Raw genomic sequence first — 19064 nt, forward strand, 5'->3', positions numbered from 1 at the left:
CTGTTGTAAGCGCCTTCCCCGAAGTTTTTAAAATATGTGACGTACTTCCGGTTGACGTTCAAATACGAAACGACAGAAGAGCGAGCGTGACTGCTAGACCTCCTAGGTAAACGAAGCTTCAAATTGTTACATTCCTCTGCGAATTACCGTTAAAAAATAACTTCTGTGTTTTATTGGTATGTTCAATGTTCGAAATGTTCGAAATGTCCTCATTGAAACAGAACCCAGCCTGACCTGTAATGTCTTGGCGTCGCTGCTATCGAAGCGAGCTAATTCTGTTAGCATTTTCGCTAAGATATTCCCCCCTTTCCCCCACAAAATTACAAGTCGTAATATCTTTATGTAAATGTGTTCCATTTCGACCAAGTTGAACAATTTCAATATTTTTCATCTTCTCGTGTTTGATTGATGATTAATGTTAACTCGGTAATGCGAAAAGCCGACGCTTTTACGGGTTTCTGGGCACTAAGCCAAGCTACGTGTTCAAAATGTTTTTTTTTAACTGTTTCAAACACACATCTACAGGAACCAGTATGCAATGAAAATAAAATACACCATAAAATACAATTTAAAATAATAATAAGAACAACTTTTCACGTAACATGTATTTGTCAATTATACAAATAAGTTTAATAGCATTCCTATTTTTGATCAGTTTAAGGCTCTTTGAAAATAAAACAAATTTGTGAAAGTAGTAGAAATTTGGTTTCACATGTTCAAAATGTTAGCTGTATGTTTCCACTGTACCAAATTTACCTCACAGGATAAATAATGAAATGTAGGTCGCTATAACAAGATACCTTTATTTAAAAAAGGTTTGTAATTGAGCACAGTTGTGGATGAAATCTGTATGACATGACTTAATACTCTTATGAGCTTTCTAACGGCGTGCATGTGATATGTTGGCTTTTCAGGTTGCATGTGAGGGCCATGGCTCGCGGGCAGCAGAAGATTCAGTCCCAGCAGAAGGCCGCCAAGAAGGCCGCCGAGAAGAAAAAGGGTCAGGCGGCCGACCAGAAGACAGCAGCCAAGGTGGCGCTGGTCCACACGTGCCCAGTCTGCAGGGTACGGACACACACAAAAAAAAACTAAAAGCCTCTTGCGTGTATTTATGATCTTGGTGTCAAAGACAACATAAGTAGTGTTCAACAAACCTTTTTAGAGGGGCACTTTTTTTTTTTTTTTGCCAGTCACAGCAGGGCTCTCCCCCTTGAATAGTAGATGTTCGCTGCACTTTTTTCCCCCTTGGAAGTATTTTTTTAAAAAGTGCCCTTTTTTTCCCCCGGAGGCATCAAATTTGCCTCTCTTTTGGTTTTGGTTTATGGTTTTATTGAACATATAAACATAAAGTAAACACATTACAAGTATAAAATACAAGTTGAAGTAAAAAAAGAAAAACAAGAATAGGGAGAAAGAAAGGAGTTTATATGTTCAAAAGGCGTCGGAGGAAGTTAAAAACGTATCTAGTTCTACCCCTTATTCGTTTTATGTTGATAAAATAATAAGGTTAATGTATTTCAACAAAATACGTGTTGTGTTATAAGGACGCTCTCTTATTTCAAACAGCTGCTGAGTAGATTGTTGTGTTCTTTAAACATTATTTGTGCTATTTCAAATTCAACTAAGTGGTAAAATTTCATTGTATTTGATTTAATAGAGAATGAGTTGGTTCAGTATATTTGATGGCTCTTTTTTGCAGTTTGAAAACAGGATCGGTATTTGTTTTATATGCGTTTGCCCAGATTTCCACACAATAGGTCAGATATGGTAATAATAATGAACAATATAATGTGTAGAATAATTTCTTATTCAGGACATCCTTGGTTTTAGAGAGTAGCCCTATCATTTTGGACATTTTCCTTTTGACATTATCTATGTGTGACTTCCAACATAATTTTCATCAATAACTACTCCAAGAAATGTATTTTCATACATTCTTTCTATTTCAATTGAATTTACCATAATTTGAACCTGTTGTGTGGTTTGTCTAGTACCAAAAACTATAAACTTAGTTTTATTTAAGTTTAGTGATCATTTGTTCGTATCAAACCAATTTTTGAATGATAATCTACTTTAAAAAAAATAATTTGTTGCTATTTTTAATTACATGATTTAGTATTTTCCGTATTTCTTTTCCTGGAAGAAATTTTTTTTTTCTTCCCCATAAATGTTTTCCTAGATGTTTGTTAATCCTCCCAAAAAGATTTTCATGCAAATTTCCCCTTTTATATACAAGCTTCTTTCCCCAAGGGTTCTGTTTTTTTCTTCTGACTAAGTATAAATAATCAACTCTATATTCTGAAAACAAATGCTATTTTATTATTACGCTTAGGGAGGATTTGGGGGAGGAAAAATACTATCCACAAATTTACTCAACATTTTTTTTTAATCCTCTTAAAATACTTTACCTGATTTATTTATTTTTTGCCCCTCAAGATTTTTTTCATCTTTTTATATATATATAAAAACATTTTTTAAGATTCTGCCAGCATTGATCTGTTTTCGAAGAAAAAAAAGGGAGAACTGCTTTTTCCTAAAATATTTTCTTGAAAGATTCCTTTTTCTCTCAGAAAATAACTTTATTTTCTTATATTACTGCGTTTTAATTTTTTCTAGAAAGAACATATTTTTTGTTGAACTATGCAGAAATATTTAACGGCATTTATTCTGATGACATCATTTTTTTCAGACCCAGATGCCCGATCCAAAGACCTTCAAGCAACACTTTGAGAGCAAACACCCAAAGTCTCCAATGCCTCCCGAGCTGGCCGACGTTCAGGCTTGAAGCATCGCAAACCAAACGGTAAGTGCCGCACGCACACCCTTCTTGGCATGTCGCTCATTTATGGCGCCAGATCAGTCTTGTAATGAACACACACATGTTGTGAGATTCATAAACACATCGACACAAAAACACATTTTCGATGCACGCACTCGTCTGGCACAAAACACGCACATTTTGGGATTTGTGAACACATGTGGCACGAAGCACACACACATTCATCAAATGTGTGTGTGTGAACTGTCTTGCGTGCATTTATAACGTGCGTTCGTTTTGTAATTCACTCTCGCGCGCGTGTGGATCTTTTTGAGACTCATTTCACGCGGCGAAGAAACACACTTGCATTTTTTCTAAACAAAGCCCGTCTGGAGCCAATCAGATGTCTCCCTCCTTTACAGCCAATCACACGGGCCGGGTGTTGTGCAACGTCACTCATGTAAGCATACATATCTATAAAAACGAATAGATATCTCGTCCACACGGGGCGGCCATCTTACCACCGTTACCTCACTCCGCCTCTCATCACTGTTGAGTCGTGGCAGCTTGACGATGCATTCGGATGACGGAAACTCAAAAAGATGAATTTTCTTTAGCCAAGTATGGCTTATTTATTTGAGAACTCAACAGAGCAAGCACGTCTGCTTTCAACAAGCTTCAGTTTTAACATAGAAGAAAAAAGTGTGCCCCCGCACGATGACGCAAGCGTCCCATATTCAGTGTCCTTGTGGCCCAATCGCAACATTGCACCTCAACTGAGTACTGTACAATAATAAACAATATCCCTTAATATTTACTATGTTTTATCGTACATGTTCTTTTAAATAACTCAAAATAGCGGTTTACCTAAAAACAACAGATTATCGGGCAGTTTATATGAATAAAGTCGCCTATTTTCTATTGTATTCTCTTCTAATCTTGTCTAGTCTTTGTTGTAAAATGGATATGGACTAAAAATTAAAAAAAAATAATGATTCAACTGTATATGTATGTATATATATATAGATGTATGTATATATGGATGTATATATTTATATGTGTATATATGTATACATGTATATATATATATTTGTGTATATATATATGTATACATTTATATGTATGTATATATGTGTATATGTATATATATATATTTATATATGTATATATTTAAATATATGTGTATATATATATACATATATATATATATATTAAAAAATTCAGGTTGCAGTTTGTTTCATTTTTGAATAACACTGAAATAAAATATTAAGGCTTAATGTTCCATTAATATAACATTCTTTCATGCTTAATGTGTAACCCAAAGTAAGACGTTTTGTTGAATATTCCCATAAAAAATTATGCTTAAAAATGTATATATGTATGTGCGTAAATGTATATATGTAATATATATATGTTAATATATTAATATGTATATTTATTAATATATATTTTAAGGTTTCCCAAAACCGCAGATAGGTGGAAGAAATGGGAACTTGCTTTAAAAAGGGAGGATTTATTATTAACAAGTATGTAGTATAATAATTACGCTTCTAAACTTCTCGATAATAAGTTGTTTTGTGGTAAACCGCTATTTTTAGTTATTTAAAAGAACATGTACGATAAAAACAAAAGTTAAGGGATATTGTTTATTATTGCCCTGTACTCAGCTGATGTGCAATGTTGCGCATGAGCCACAGTGAGGCGCTAGGACACTGAATATGGGACACCTGCGTCATCGTGGGGGGGGGGGGGGCAAACTTTTTTCTTCCGTGTTAAGACTGAAGCTTGTTGAAAGCAGACGTGCTTGCTCTGTTGAGTTCTCAAATAAATAATTCATACTTGACTAAAAAAATAAAATCATCTTTTTGAGTTTCCGTCATCCGAATGCATCGTCAAGCTGCCACGACTCAAAAGTGATGAGAGGCGGAGTGAGGTAACGGTGGTAAGATGGCCGCCCCGTGTGGACGAGATATCTATTCGTTTTTATAGATATGTATGCTTACATGAGTGACGTTGCACAACACCCGGCCCGTTTGATTGGCTGTAAAGGAGGCAGACATCTGATTGGCTGCAGTCGAGCTTTGTTTAGAGAAAATGCAAGTGTGTTTCTCCGCCGCGTGAAATGAGTCTCAAAAAGATCCACACACGCGTGAGTGCCAATTACAAAATGAACACGCGTTATAAATGCACGCAAGACAACTCACACACACATTTGATGAATGTGTGTGTGTTTCGTGTCACATGTATTCATAAATGCCAAACTGTGTTTGTTTGTGGCAGACGTGTGTGTGTGCATCCAAAATGTGTTTTGTCGTGTCAGATGTGTTCATGAATCCCACAACGTGTGTGTTCATGATGAGACTGATCCGGCGCCATACGCAGCAACGCGCGTGTCTTCTCTCGTAGACAACACGGATGGAGACCACCGGGACCAGGTGACCCGACGACGAGGAGCATACGTGTGTGTGTGAAGACCGCAACAAAAGAGGCACAAGTTCAGCAGTGTCCAGTAATAAACTTATTTATTAAAAAATGCGCAACAGGCTTACAACTGTCAGGAATTCTTTGGCAGAATGACTGGCAACAAGTTTTCAAATTCTTAGTGTTCCTCCCCCCCCCCCGCTTCAGCCATGTAGGCTCATGCTGGCCCCTCCCCTCTTCAGCCCAGTGGGCTCCTGTTGCCCACCCTCCCTCCCAATGGACCCTTTGGACAACGCCGCTACTTCCTGAACTCGGTGCCGCGTCGTCATTTCCTGTCTTTCATGATTGGACAACCTGATTAATCCAGGTGTGCCTGACGACTGAGGCCACACACAGCTGGATTAATCAGTTTGTCCGATCACGAACGACAGGAAATGAAGTCGCGGTATTGAGTTCAGGAAGTAATGGATTTGTGCAGGGAGGATCCATTGAAAAGGAGGAAGTGAAACAAACACTTTGAATTTGTGAACTTGTTGCCAATCGTGCTGCACAAGCAAGTTCACAAATTCAAAGTGTTTGTTTCACTTCCTCCTTTTCAATGGATTCTCCGCACAAATCCATTACTTCCTGAACTCAATACCGCGACTTCATTTCCTGTCGGTCGTGATCGGACAAACTGATTAATCCAGGTGTGTGTGGCCACTGAGGTCAGGCACACCTGGATAAATCAGATCGTCCAATCGCGAAAGACCTGAAATGACGCCACCGTACCTATTTCAGGAAGTGGTGGCGTTGTCCAAAGGCCCCGTTGCCTGTTGAAGAGAAAAAAAAGAAACCGCTCAACTCAACTGTCGTGACCAAATAAACGTGCGCATCTTGTAATAAAACACCTCTTGCGTCGGTTGCTTCTCCGCCCAAGATGGCCGCCGGCCCCCACTCATAAGCAGCCGCAGGTCTTGACCACCATGTTGCGGTGCTTCTTGAGGATCACGTTGTTGTTGTCGTCGTAGAAGAGCACCGAGATGGGACTGAGCTTGGTGGGCGCGCAGCACGCCTTGGGCACCTCGTCGGGCTTCAGCAGGTGCACCTGCCGCACAAAAACTTTGTACTTTCATTGTGAAATGCCATCCAAGTGGAATATGCATATTTTTGTGTGTGTGTGTGTGTGTGTCATGAATGAATAAAAAAAAAAAAAAAGTGCTGCTACTGACTACTTGCTGGATGAGGGCGTGGTTGGTGGCGTTCATGCAGGCACCGAGAGGGTAGAAACACTCGCCGTGGCAGTAGTACGCCGAGTAGCCTGTGGGGGCCAGAACCCAGTCCTGGCCAAAAAAAACAGGACACAGAGAGAAAGAGAAGAAGATGTGACTTGTCGTCACAAACATGCCATTGAAAGTGCCACCGACCTTCCATCCCAGGTCGCTGAAGCTGACGTAGAGTTCGTGTTTTTTACACGGCTGGCCGCCGCTGTTGACGGGACTTCGATCTGAGCGGGACCAGATGGGTTTGGAAATCAACGTCGGCGATTCAGCAGGATTTGTTCAAAGTTGGGTGAAAAGCCGACTCAACTGTGGATGCTGGGCACGGGGAGGTCGTATTTGGGCTTCTTCCTGCGGGGGTGCGTCTTGACCGCGCGCGGGGGCCGGCAGGGGATCTGGCTCTCGCGGAAGAAGGTCACCATGAAGGGCTGCTTGGAGCGAGGACCCCTGCGGCCCACCAGCCCGATCCAGGCGGCCGACAGCGAGCGATCTGGAAAGGCAACGACAGTCACGGCGGACATCGGGCATAAAGAATAACCGCGGCGGTAAAAAGCGGTCGCGGACCCTCCTCGGTCTCCACGTAGAGGCGGATGCCCAAGTTGCTGCGGGGGTGAAGAAGCCAGTGGTTGGATGCCGAGGTGACGTCGAAGGCCAACCAGCCTTCTTGACCCGCAGGGACCGACTGCATGTCCAACAGCACCAGTTCGGGCTCCCTGAAAACAACATATGTCAACAATAACAAGTACAGGTCAATGAAGTAAAAAAAAAATGTGCACAGAATTACGCTATACCAAAAAAGTTAATCGCGTACCTATAACTTTAATTTCTTGAACAAAACTTTTGTATGACCATGTATATATAGTAAGCCGTTTTTTTGGTATTGTATTTTTTTTAACGACCATGTAAGGCGTTTGTTTCCTTTTTTTTTTTTTTTTTTTACGACCAGTAAAGCGTTTCTTTCATAAAAAACACGGCCATGTATATAGTAAGGCGTTTTTTCCATAAAAAAACACGACCATGTATGGTAAGGCGTTTTTGTTTCCTTTTTTTTAATTTTTTTTACGACCATGTATATAGTAAGGCGCTTTTTCATAAAAGGCATTTTTTTCATAAAAAACACGGCCATGTATAGTAAGGCGTTTTTGTTTACTTATTATTATAATTTTTTTTACGACCATGTATCGTAAGGCGCTTTTTCATAAAAGGCGTTTTTTTCATAAAAAACATGACCATATAGTAAGGCGTTTTTGTTTCCTTTTTTTTTAAACGACCATAGTAAGGCCTTTTTTTCATAAAAAACACGACCATGTATATAGTAAGGCGTTTTTGTTTCCTTTTTTTTTTAAACGACCATGTATATAGTAAGGCGTTTTTTTCATAAAAAAACACGGCCATGTATATAGTAAGGCGTTTTTGTTTCCTTTTTTTTTTAAACGACCATGTATATAGTAAAGCGTTTTTTTCATAAAAAACACGACCATGAGTATGGTTAGGCGTTTGTTTTACTTTTTTTTATTTTTTAAACGACCATGTATATATAAGGCGTTTTTTTCATAATAAAACACGGCCATGTATATAGTAAGATGTTTTTGTTTCCTTATTTTTTATATATTTTTTTAAACGACCATGTATAGTAAGGCGTTTTTTTTCATAAAAAACACGACCATGTATATAGTAAGGCGTTTTTTTCATAAAAAACACGGCCATGTATATAGTAAGGCGTTTTTGTTTACTTATTTTTCTTTTCTTTTTTTAAGGCGCTTTTTCATAAAAAACACGGCCATGTATATAGTAAGGCGTTTTTTTCATAAAAAAACACGACCATGTATAATAAGGCGTTTTTTCATAAAAAACACGGCCAAGGCGTTTTTGTTTACTTTTTTTTTTTCTAAACGACCATGTATATAGTAAGGCATTTTTTTCATAAAAAACACGGCCATGTATATAGTAAGGCGTTTTTGTTTCTTGTTTTTTTTTTTTAAACGACCATAGTAAGGCGTTTTTTTTTCATAAAAAACACGGCCATGTATATAGTAAGGCGTTTTTTTCATAAAAAACACGGCCATGTATATAGTAAGGCGTTTTTTTCATAAAAAACACGGCCATGTATATAGTAAGGCGTTTTTGTTTACTTATTTTTCTTTTCTTTTTTTAAGGCGCTTTTTCATAAAAAACACGGCCATGTATATGGTAAGGCGTTTTTGTTTCTTTCTTCTTTTTTTTTTAACGACTATAGTAAGGCGTTTTTTTTCATAAAAAACACGGCCATGTATATAGTAAGGCGTTTTTGTTTCCCTTTTTTTTTTAAGCGAACACAGTAAGGCGTTTTTTTCATAAAAAACACGACCATGTATATATAGTAAGGCGTTTTTGTTTACTTATTATTATAAAAAAAATTACGACCATGTATCGTAAGGTGGTTTTTTTCATAAAAAACACGACCATGTATGGTAAGGCGTTTTTGTTAACTTTTTTTTTTTACGACCAGGTATATAAGGCGTTTTTTTTCATAAAAAACACGACCATGTATATAGTAAGGCGTTTTTGTTTCCTTTTTTTTTTATTTTAACGACCATGTATATAGTAAGGCGTTTTTTTTTCATAAAAAACACGACCAAGGCGTTTTTGTTTACTTTTTTTTTTTTTTAAACGACCATGTATAGTAAGGCGTTTTTTTTCATAAAAAACACGGCCATGTATATAGTAAGGCGTTTTTGTTTCCTTTTTTTTTTTTTAAAATGACCATGTATAGTAAGGCGTTTTTTTCATAAAAAACACGACCATGTATATAGTAAGGCGTTTTTTTTCATAAAAAACACGGCCATGTATATAGTAAGGCGTTTTTGTTTACTTATTTTTCTTTTCTTTTTTTAAGGCGCTTTTTCATAAAAAACACGGCCATGTATATAGTAAGGCGTTTTTTTCATAAAAAAACACGACCATGTATAATAAGGCGTTTTTTCATAAAAAACACGGCCAAGGCGTTTTTGTTTACTTTTTTTTTTTCTAAACGACCATGTATATAGTAAGGCATTTTTTTCATAAAAAACACGGCCATGTATATAGTAAGGCGTTTTTTTTTTTTAAACGACCATAGTAAGGCGTTTTTTTTTCATAAAAAACACGGCCATGTATATAGTAAGGCGTTTTTTTCATAAAAAACACGGCCATGTATATAGTAAGGCGTTTTTGTTTCCCTTTTTTTTTTTTAAGCGACCATAGTAAGGCGTTTTTTTTTCATAAAAAACACGGCCATGTATATAGTAAGGCGTTTTTTTCATAAAAAACACGGCCATGTATATAGTAAGGCGTTTTTGTTTCCCTTTTTTTTTTTTTTTGCGACCATAGTAAGGCGTTTTTTTTTTCATAAAAAACCCGACCAAGGCGTTTGTTTACTTATTTATTTTTTTTAAACGACCATAGTAAGGCGTTTTTTTTTCATAAAAAACACGGCCATGTATATAGTAAGGCGTTTTTTTCATAAAAAAAACACGGCCATGTATATAGTAAGGCGTTTTTGTTTCCTTTTTTTTTTTTAAATGACCATGTATAGAGTAAGGCGTTTTTTTCATAAAAAACACGACCATGTATATATAGTAAGGCGTTTTTTTTCATAAAAAACACGGCCATGTATATAGTAAGGCGTTTTTGTTTACTTATTTTTCTTTTCTTTTTTTAAGGCGCTTTTTCATAAAAAACACGGCCATGTATATAGTAAGGCGTTTTTTTTCATAAAAAAACACGACCATGTATAATAAGGCGTTTTTTCATAAAAAACACGGCCAAGGCGTTTTTGTTTACTTTTTTTTTTTCTAAACGACCATGTATATAGTAAGGCATTTTTTTCATAAAAAACACGGCCATGTATATAGTAAGGCGTTTTTGTTTCTTGTTTTTTTTTTTAAACGACCATAGTAAGGCGTTTTTTTTCATAAAAAACACGGCCATGTATATAAGGCGTTTTTTTCATAAAAAACACGGCCATGTATATAGTAAGGCGTTTTTGTTTCCCTTTTTTTTTTTAAGCGACCATAGTAAGGCGTTTTTTTTTCATAAAAAACACGGCCATGTATATAGTAAGGCGTTTTTTTCATAAAAAACACGGCCATGTATATAGTAAGGCGTTTTTGTTTCCCTTTTTTTTTTTTAGCGACCATAGTAAGGCGTTTTTTTTTTCATAAAAAACCCGACCAAGGCGTTTGTTTACTTATTTTTTTTTTTTAAACGACCATGTATATATAGTAAGGCGTTTTTTTCATAAAAAAACACAGCCATGTATATAGTAAGGCGTTTTTGTTTCCTTATTTTTTATATATTTTTTTAAACGACCATGTATAGTAAGGCGTTTTTTTTCATAAAAAACACGACCATGTATATAGTAAGGCGTTTTTTTCATAAAAAACACGGCCATGTATATAGTAAGGCGTTTTTGTTTACTTATTTTTCTTTTCTTTTTTTAAGGCGCTTTTTCATAAAAAACACGGCCATGTATATGGTAAGGCGTTTTTGTTTCTTTCTTCTTTTTTTTTTAACGACTATAGTAAGGCGTTTTTTTTCATAAAAAACACGGCCATGTATATAGTAAGGCGTTTTTGTTTCCCTTTTTTTTTTTAAGCGAACACAGTAAGGCGTTTTTTTCATAAAAAACACGACCATGTATATATAGTAAGGCGTTTTTGTTTACTTATTATTATAAAAAAATTTACGACCATGTATCGTAAGGTGGTTTTTTTCATAAAAAACACGACCATGTATGGTAAGGCGTTTTTGTTAACTTTTTTTTTTTTTTTTACGACCAGGTATATAAGGCGTTTTTTTTCATAAAAAACACGACCATGTATATAGTAAGGCGTTTTTGTTTCCTTTTTTTTTTATTTTAACGACCATGTATATAGTAAGGCGTTTTTTTTCATAAAAAACACGACCAAGGCGTTTTTGTTTACTTTTTTTTTTTTTTAAACGACCATGTATAGTAAGGCGTTTTTTTTCATAAAAAACACGGCCATGTATATAGTAAGGCGTTTTTGTTTCCTTTTTTTTTTTTTTAAAATGACCATGTATAGTAAGGCGTTTTTTTCATAAAAAACACGACCATGTATATAGTAAGGCGTTTTTTTTCATAAAAAACACGGCCATGTATATAGTAAGGCGTTTTTGTTTACTTATTTTTCTTTTCTTTTTTTAAGGCGCTTTTTCATAAAAAACACGGCCATGTATATAGTAAGGCGTTTTTTTCATAAAAAAACACGACCATGTATAATAAGGCATTTTTTCATAAAAAACACGGCCAAGGCGTTTTTGTTTACTTTTTTTTTTTCTAAACGACCATGTATATAGTAAGGCATTTTTTTCATAAAAAACACGGCCATGTATATAGTAAGGCGTTTTTGTTTCTTGTTTTTTTTTTTTAAACGACCATAGTAAGGCGTTTTTTTTCATAAAAAACACGGCCATGTATATAGTAAGGCGTTTTTGTTTCCCTTTTTTTTTTTAAGCGACCATAGTAAGGCGTTTTTTTTTCATAAAAAACACGGCCATGTATATAGTAAGGCGTTTTTTTCATAAAAAACATGGCCATGTATATAGTAAGGCGTTTTTGTTTCCCTTTTTTTTTTTTGCGACCATAGTAAGGCGTTTTTTTTTTCATAAAAAACCCGACCAAGGCGTTTGTTTACTTATTTTTTTTTTTAAACGACCATGTAAGGCGTTTTTTTCATAAAAAAACACGGCCATGTATATAGTAAGGCGTTTTTGTTTACTTTTTTTTTTTAAACGACCATGTATATAGTAAAGCGTTTTTTTCATAAAAAACACGACCATGAGTATGGTTAGGCGTTTGTTTTACTTTTTTTTTTTTTAAACGACCATGTATATATAAGGCGCTTTTTCATAAAAAACACGGCCATGTATATAGTAAGGCGTTTTTTTTCATAAAAAACACGGCCATGTATATAGTAAGGCGTTTTTGTTTCCCTTTTTTTTTTTTTAAGCGACCATAGTAAGGCGTTTTTTTTTCATAAAAAACACGGCCATGTATATAGTAAGGCGTTTTTTTCATAAAAAACACGGCCATGTATATAGTAAGGCGTTTTTGTTTCCCTTTTTTTTTTTGCGACCATAGTAAGGCGTTTTTTTTTTCATAAAAAACCCGACCAAGGCGTTTGTTTACTTATTTTTTTTTTTAAACGACCATGTAAGGCGTTTTTTTCATAAAAAAACACGGCCATGTATATAGTAAGGCGTTTTTGTTTACTTTTTTTTTTTTAAACGACCATGTATATAGTAAAGCGTTTTTTTCATAAAAAACACGACCATGAGTATGGTTAGGCGTTTGTTTTACTTTTCTTTTTTTTTAAACGACCATGTATATATAAGGCGCTTTTTCATAAAAAACACGGCCATGTATATAGTAAGGCGTTTTTTTTCATAAAAAACACGACCAAGGCGTTTTTGTTTGCTTATTTTTTTTTTTTAAACGACCATGTATAGTAAGGCGTTTTTTTCATAAAAAAACACGGCCATGTATATAGTAAGGCGTTTTTTTCATAAAAAACACGACCATGTATAGTAAAGCGTTTTTTTTTTCATAAAAAACACAGCCAAGGCGTTTTTGTTTATTATTATTATTTTTTTAAACGACCATTTATAGTAAGGCGTTTTTTCATAAAAAACACGGCCAAGGCGTTTTTGTTTACTTTTTTTTTTTCTAAACGACCATGTATATAGTAAGGCATTTTTTTCATAAAAAACACGGCCATGTATATAGTAAGGCGTTTTTGTTTCTTGTTTTTTTTTTTTAAACGACCATAGTAAGGCGTTTTTTTTTCATAAAAAACACGGCCATGTATAAAGTAAGGCGTTTTTGTTTCTTGTTTTTTTTTTTTAAACGACCATAGTAAGGCGTTTTTTTTTCATAAAAAACACGGCCATGTATATAGTAAGGCGTTTTTTTCATAAAAAACACGGCCATGTATATAGTAAGGCGTTTTTGTTTCCCTTTTTTTTTTTTAAGCGACCATAGTAAGGCGTTTTTTTTTCATAAAAAACACGGCCATGTATATAGTAAGGCGTTTTTTTCATAAAAAACACGGCCATGTATATAGTAAGGCGTTTTTGTTTCTTTTTTTTTTTTTTTTAAACGACCATAGTAAGGCGTTTTTTTTTCATAAAAAACACGGCCATGTATAAAGTAAGGCGTTTTTGTTTCTTGTTTTTTTTTTTTAAACGACCATAGTAAGGCGTTTTTTTTTCATAAAAAACACGGCCATGTATATAGTAAGGCGTTTTTTTCATAAAAAACACGGCCATGTATATAGTAAGGCGTTTTTGTTTCCCTTTTTTTTTTTTAAGCGACCATAGTAAGGCGTTTTTTTTTCATAAAAAACACGGCCATGTATATAGTAAGGCGTTTTTGTTTCCCTTTTTTTTTTTTAAGCGACCATAGTAAGGCGTTTTTTTTTCATAAAAAACACGGCCATGTATATAGTAAGGCGTTTTTTTCATAAAAAACACGGCCATGTATATAGTAAGGCGTTTTTGTTTCCCTTTTTTTTTTTAAGCGACCATAGTAAGCCGTTTTTTTTTTCATAAAAAACACGACCAAGGCGTTTGTTTACTTATTTTTTTTTTTTAAACGACCATGGCGTTTTTTTCATAAAAAAACACGGCCATGTATATAGTAAGGCGTTTTTGTTTCCTTTTTTTTTTTTTAAACGACCATGTATAAGGCGCTTTTTCATAAAAAACACGGCCATGTATATATATAGTAAGGCGTTTTTGTTTACTTTTTTTTTTTAAACGACCATGTATATAGTAAAGCGTTTTTTTCATAAAAAACACGACCATGAGTATGGTTAGGCGTTTGTTTTACTTTTTTTTTTTTTTTAAACGACCATGTATATATAAGGCACTTTTTCATAAAAAACACGGCCATGTATATAGTAAGGCGTTTTTTTTCATAAAAAACACGGCCATGTATATAGTAAGGCGTTTTTTTTCATAAAAAACACGACCATGTATAGTAAAGCGTTTTTTTTCATAAAAAACACGGCCAAGGCGTTTTTGTTTACTTTTTTTTTTTTTTTTAAACGACCATGTATATATAGTAAGGCGTTTTTTTCATAAAAAAAACACGGCCATGTATATAGTAAGGCGTTTTTTTTCATAAAAAACACGACCATGTATAGTAAAGCGTTTTTTTTCATAAAAAACACGGCCAAGGCGTTTTTGTTTATTATTATTATTTTTTTAAACGACCATTTATAGTAAGGCGTTTTTTTTTCATAAAAAACACGACCATGTATGGTTAGGCGTTTTTGTTTTACTTTTTTTTTTTTTTTAACGACCATGTATATAGTAAGGCGCTTTTTCATAAAAAAAACACGGCCATGTATATAGTAAGGCGTTTTTGTTTCCTTTTTTTTTTTTTAACGACACTCTGTCAGTCATTAAAGAGGAACACGGTACCTTACCTGTGCCTGTTGTCCTTCTGGATCTCGTACACGGAGATGTGCAGGGTTCTGTTGGCCCGCTGGCCGAGCGTCAGCGTCTTGTAGATGCGGAACTCGGCCGCCGTCACCGTCTCTCCCTGCGGCAGAGGAGTCAAGTCGAAGCGAAACTCCTTCCAGTAAGGACGAGGCTGCAGCAGGTCGCGCTCCTGCTCCACTGCGACGTGACAGAAACAAAAAAGCACTCGAAATTCATCGTTATAATACAAACACGTCGCTTTTGTCGCTTGTTTAACGATTGCAGCATTGCGTTTACTAAACTACCAGAAACGCAGCGTGTCCGGAAGTATTTCCTACACGCCGACCAATCGGAGCCGTACACTTCCGGGAAGGGCGGATTGGGTTAGGGTTGAGTGTCAAATTGAAAATAAAATTGCGTAAAAACAATACATTTCCCTACATGTATTTTTTATTCATTATTTAGTAAACATGACGGTCTAAAGTAACTCAAAATTGCTCAATAAACTGGAGGCGTAGACCGAAGCGCTTTCCTCGGGGTGACCAATCAGAAGAGAGGGATACTTCCGGGAAGGGCGTCTCTTTAAAGAGACAAGCAACCTCTTAAATGAGAGGTTGAAGCTGAAAAATTCCTCAAATTGAGAGGGAAGGGGCAAACAAAACGAATCACTGTATAGCGTATTAGTTTAATATTTGCGTTTAAATAATGTGGATGTCAATTGTACACTGTAAATCAACTGGAGGCATCCTCTTTACGAGCCACAGATGCACGCCCCCATGTTGTGTAAACTAACATTGCACTCAAGTGGATGGGAATCTCAACAGTTTTTTTTTTTTTAGTTTTTTTTCCAAGAGCCACACGACACATTGGACACAATCAAGGTAAAAATGAAGCAGCAACACACACACACACACACACACACACACACACACACACACACACACACACACACACACACACACACACACACACACACACACACACACACACACACACAAATACCCTGGATGGATGTTAAATAGAGACACAAAGTTGTGGGCACTCCTGATGGCTTGAGCATCCCTCCCGCGCGCACACAATAATTAGAGAGACTTTCGTGCCGCGCACCGCAGCAGCTGCTGTGCACACACGCACGCCACAAATTGCAGGCCCGCGTTGTATCTTTCCGTATTTTTAGCTCGCGCCGCCCGCAGCCGCATTTTCATCTCACTCGGACCCGGCTGGCTTCTCTGCCGGTGCGTGTCATTCGGGCCCTTTAATCGAGCGCAGCTGTGTGTTCCCTGGCGTGCGCGCCGGGTTCACGCTCGGATGAGGTCATCGCGCGCGCAAAATAGAAAGGCGGCGTACCTGCCGGCGAGCAGCGGCAGGTGAGAAGCTTTTAATGTGGAGGGCCTGGCCGGTGTTTGCGCAACACGACCGCGCTGCGACATCAAACCATGTTTTTTTCTGCAGCGTTGACTGAGAAATTCCAGAGTGTGTACTTGCTTCGGAAAAACACACTTTTGAAAAGAAAAAGGGAAAGCCTTCATTACATTGAGGTGAGGGAGGGGGGGGGGGGTGATGGGTGAGGGGGGGGGGGTGATACGCCACTTGAAGCTTTCCCACCAAGCTGTCCTGCTTGCAGGAAGGAGGCAATCCGCAGGGGCATGCTAATATTTATGTTGGGACCGATAGGCATCAGCGCACGCACGCGCGCCATTTCACAAATGGCAACAAAAAAAAAGCAAAGATTTGCCAAAACAACAAAATGCAAAGCATGCGATTATTTTGTCTTGATAAAAAAAATATTTCTGCCCATGACTTCTCTCCTCAACGTTTACAGTCGCTCGACTGTACGCGCGTGGTTCCTAAATCGAATGAACTCAAGTTCCAAACTCTAATTTGAAACCTTAACACCCGAGTTTAACCCGACCTCTACTTTGAAACTTGAGGTCACGCATTTTCACAGATGCATCCATCATCCGAAACACTGACCCTACTTCGGAACATTAACCCCAATTTTAAACCCTAAATTTAGTTTAAAACCCGAACTCGACTTGAGGTCAACTTGAGCTAACCTCAAGGTCACACATTTTAAGGGTTGCATTCATCATCCAAAACTACTTTCATAAATTGTGACCCTATTTTGAAACCCCAACCGTACTTTAAAACAACACTTTGTAACCCTAAAGTTATTTTAAAATCGTGCTAACTCCAAGAAAATAAAATATTTCACAAAATCGATTGTATCCTGATATTGGTATCGGTAAACTACTGCGATTGTAGTCGATTTGATCACAGACATCCATTATGGCACGCATGACGACATCATTGTGAACATATCACATTCCATCACTTCCTGTTTGCACTCACCCAAGTTGACGAAGCTCATGACGGTGTCGGCCTCGCTGACGACGGTGCCGAGCGGCGGCGTGTGCGTGCTGAGGGTGGGCAGCGCCGGGCGGTGGACGGCGGCCGCCCTCCGCTCGCCGCCGCCCCTCAGCCGGACCACGCCGGGCCTGATGACGTCGTTGGCGGAGGCCGGGTCGTCCTCGCCGTCCACCGCCATGGCGTGGTAGAGGTCCAGCATGAAGAGCGGCGCCGACGAGGGCGGCCTGAGCGGCGGGTGAGGTCTGGGCCGACCCGGCAGGCCCAGGATGGATAAGATCTCTTTCTGCATTTCTTTCTTCTCGCGGCCGCTCAGACGCCGGAAGCTGGAGTGCAGCGCCGTCTGGGCCTGCTGGGCCAGCGGAAGGAGCAGGACCAGAAGCAGGACCAGGACCAGGTGCTCGGACAGGAGTTTAAGGACACCCCAGCGCGGCCTGCTGCTTTGGCGCCGAGACGTCGCCATCCTTGACGTTCACCGTACGCCAGTCTGGAGCCTCCACAAAGAAGTCTTGATCCTCCCGGGAATCTTCTGAAGGTGATGTTCACTTCCGGAGTCTGGTTCCGACCCAAGAGTCCAACCTTCTATAATTCCACAAACAGGGAGCCCGTGGGAGATGTTTAACTCTCTTCAATCCAAGCTTCTCCAGTCCAGATCCTCCTGAGGTTCTCCTCCCCAAGATGGACCCTGTAGATGTTCAGCTCCTTTCTTCGGGTTTCCAACACAAGATCGAACCCTGCTCAGGTTCTCTCTCTCTCTAGTCCAACCTTTTCTAGTTCGGTTCCTCCTGAGGTTCTCCTCCACAAAATGGACTCTGAAGATGCTTTCTTTGGATCTTCAACTGCTCCTGGTCCAGATCCTCCCGAGTCTTCTCCTCCTCGTCCCCGCAAGCTGGCCGACGTTCACCTTCAAGTGTTTACGTCTCCGACCTTGCGGAATTCCTGGCGCTTCGCAGGCAGCCCGGCGTGGGCGTAATCAGCATGGAGCGGATCCTCCCGGCTTTGAAGCAGCAAACTTTAATTTGAGAGGAGCGCAGGTGCCGAGGAGCTTGCGGTGAAACCGGAGACGGGCCGGCTCATTTCGGACCGAAACGGGGGAGACCTCACAGGAATCCGCGGAAAATGAGAAATAACAAAACGTTTTCTGGACCTTCTTCGCGCGCGCGCGTGGTTGGGAGCGTCTGAGCTGAATTTTCAAGGAACAGGAGGGAGCGCTGGTCGGGTTCCGCCCACATCAGCCCTCCCCCCTAAGAGGGAAGGAGTTCATCGACCGCCTCCTCATGACTGCTTCCTTTCATACGGACACCAGCAACCCGTCCATCTTTAACAGAATGTTTACTCACAACTTGCACTTCCAAATGTAGACTTTTTTTTTTTTTTTTTTTTTAACTTGCATACAGAATTCCACAAAATGTGGTAGTGGACCTCATACCTCCACTATATTGCAGATATTTTTTATATATTTTTTAATATGGTCTCTATATCGTGTGTTTGCCTTATTCTTCGTGGGTCTGGAATATCTTCTTTTTTTTTTTTTTCTAGAGAAAGAGCTCAGTATTGTTCATTCGGTAATCTTACCGATTTGACATGTCAACATCATTGCTCTCTCTCTTTTTTTCTCTTTTTCTTCTTTTTTTCGTATGTGCGTGAGTACGTGCATGTGCGTGTGTGTGAGTGTGTCCTCATGAATTCCCCAAAAAACCTATTAGAAATCCCATATTGTTCACCTGAACCGAACACTTCAGAATCCAGCGAGAGTCATGAGGTTGTCAGGAGACCCGAGGAAGGATCAAAGA

At 38.2% G+C, this 19064-nt stretch overlaps 2 protein-coding genes across 5 annotated transcripts; one reads left to right on the forward strand and one right to left on the reverse strand.

Moving 5' to 3' along the window:
* The first annotated feature begins 44 nt into the window (after positions 1 to 44).
* LOC147157449 (transcriptional regulator ZNF706) lies at positions 45 to 5298 on the forward strand. 2 transcript variants are annotated; one of them, XM_086062944.1, is made up of 4 exons: positions 45 to 106; positions 915 to 1065; positions 2690 to 2803; positions 5079 to 5298. In XM_086062944.1, the coding sequence occupies exons 2-3, from the start codon at positions 931 to 933 to the stop codon at positions 2783 to 2785; spliced, it is 231 nt and encodes a 76-aa protein (XP_085919070.1). In that variant the 5' UTR covers positions 45 to 106; positions 915 to 930; the 3' UTR covers positions 2786 to 2803; positions 5079 to 5298. The 2 variants fall into 2 exon arrangements, with proteins under 2 accessions (XP_085919070.1, XP_085919069.1); XM_086062943.1 differs by having other exon boundaries at positions 5165 to 5298.
* A 542-nt stretch (positions 5299 to 5840) lies between these two features.
* Positions 5841 to 18857, reverse strand: bmp8a (bone morphogenetic protein 8a). Of its 3 annotated transcripts, XM_086062801.1 has the most exons (8): positions 17257 to 18857; positions 14910 to 15102; positions 7003 to 7151; positions 6749 to 6928; positions 6586 to 6665; positions 6391 to 6501; positions 6070 to 6266; positions 5847 to 5991 (listed from the first exon to the last, which is right to left on the reverse strand). In XM_086062801.1, the coding sequence occupies exons 1-7, from the start codon at positions 17732 to 17734 to the stop codon at positions 6117 to 6119; spliced, it is 1341 nt and encodes a 446-aa protein (XP_085918927.1). In that variant the 5' UTR covers positions 17735 to 18857; the 3' UTR covers positions 5847 to 5991; positions 6070 to 6116. The 3 variants fall into 3 exon arrangements, with proteins under 3 accessions (XP_085918928.1, XP_085918926.1, XP_085918927.1); XM_086062802.1 differs by having other exon boundaries at positions 5841 to 6266; positions 14910 to 15129; XM_086062800.1 differs by having other exon boundaries at positions 5842 to 6266.
* Between the last annotated feature and the right edge of the window lie 207 nt (positions 18858 to 19064).

This window comes from Leptonotus elevatus, chromosome 19, assembly GCF_054856555.1.
Source record: "Leptonotus elevatus isolate MCC_2025b chromosome 19, RoL_Lele_1.0, whole genome shotgun sequence".
NCBI lineage: Eukaryota > Metazoa > Chordata > Actinopteri > Syngnathiformes > Syngnathidae > Leptonotus > Leptonotus elevatus.

Bases quoted from the DNA above. Each gene is read 5' to 3' on its own strand.
- LOC147157449 (XM_086062944.1), top strand. From the start codon at position 931: ATGGCTCGCGGGCAGCAGAAGATTCAGTCCCAGCAGAAGGCCGCCAAG. The intron at 1,066-2,689 runs GTACGGACACAC...CATTTTTTTCAG, and splicing joins ACACGTGCCCAGTCTGCAGG to ACCCAGATGCCCGATCCAAA.
- bmp8a (XM_086062802.1), bottom strand. From the start codon at position 17,734: ATGGCGACGTCTCGGCGCCAAAGCAGCAGGCCGCGCTGGGGTGTCCTT. The intron at 6,929-7,002 runs GTCCGCGACCGC...TTGCCTTTCCAG, and splicing joins CTACGTGGAGACCGAGGAGG to ATCGCTCGCTGTCGGCCGCC. The intron at 6,502-6,585 runs GTCGGTGGCACT...TTTTTTGGCCAG, and splicing joins TCAGCGACCTGGGATGGAAG to GACTGGGTTCTGGCCCCCAC.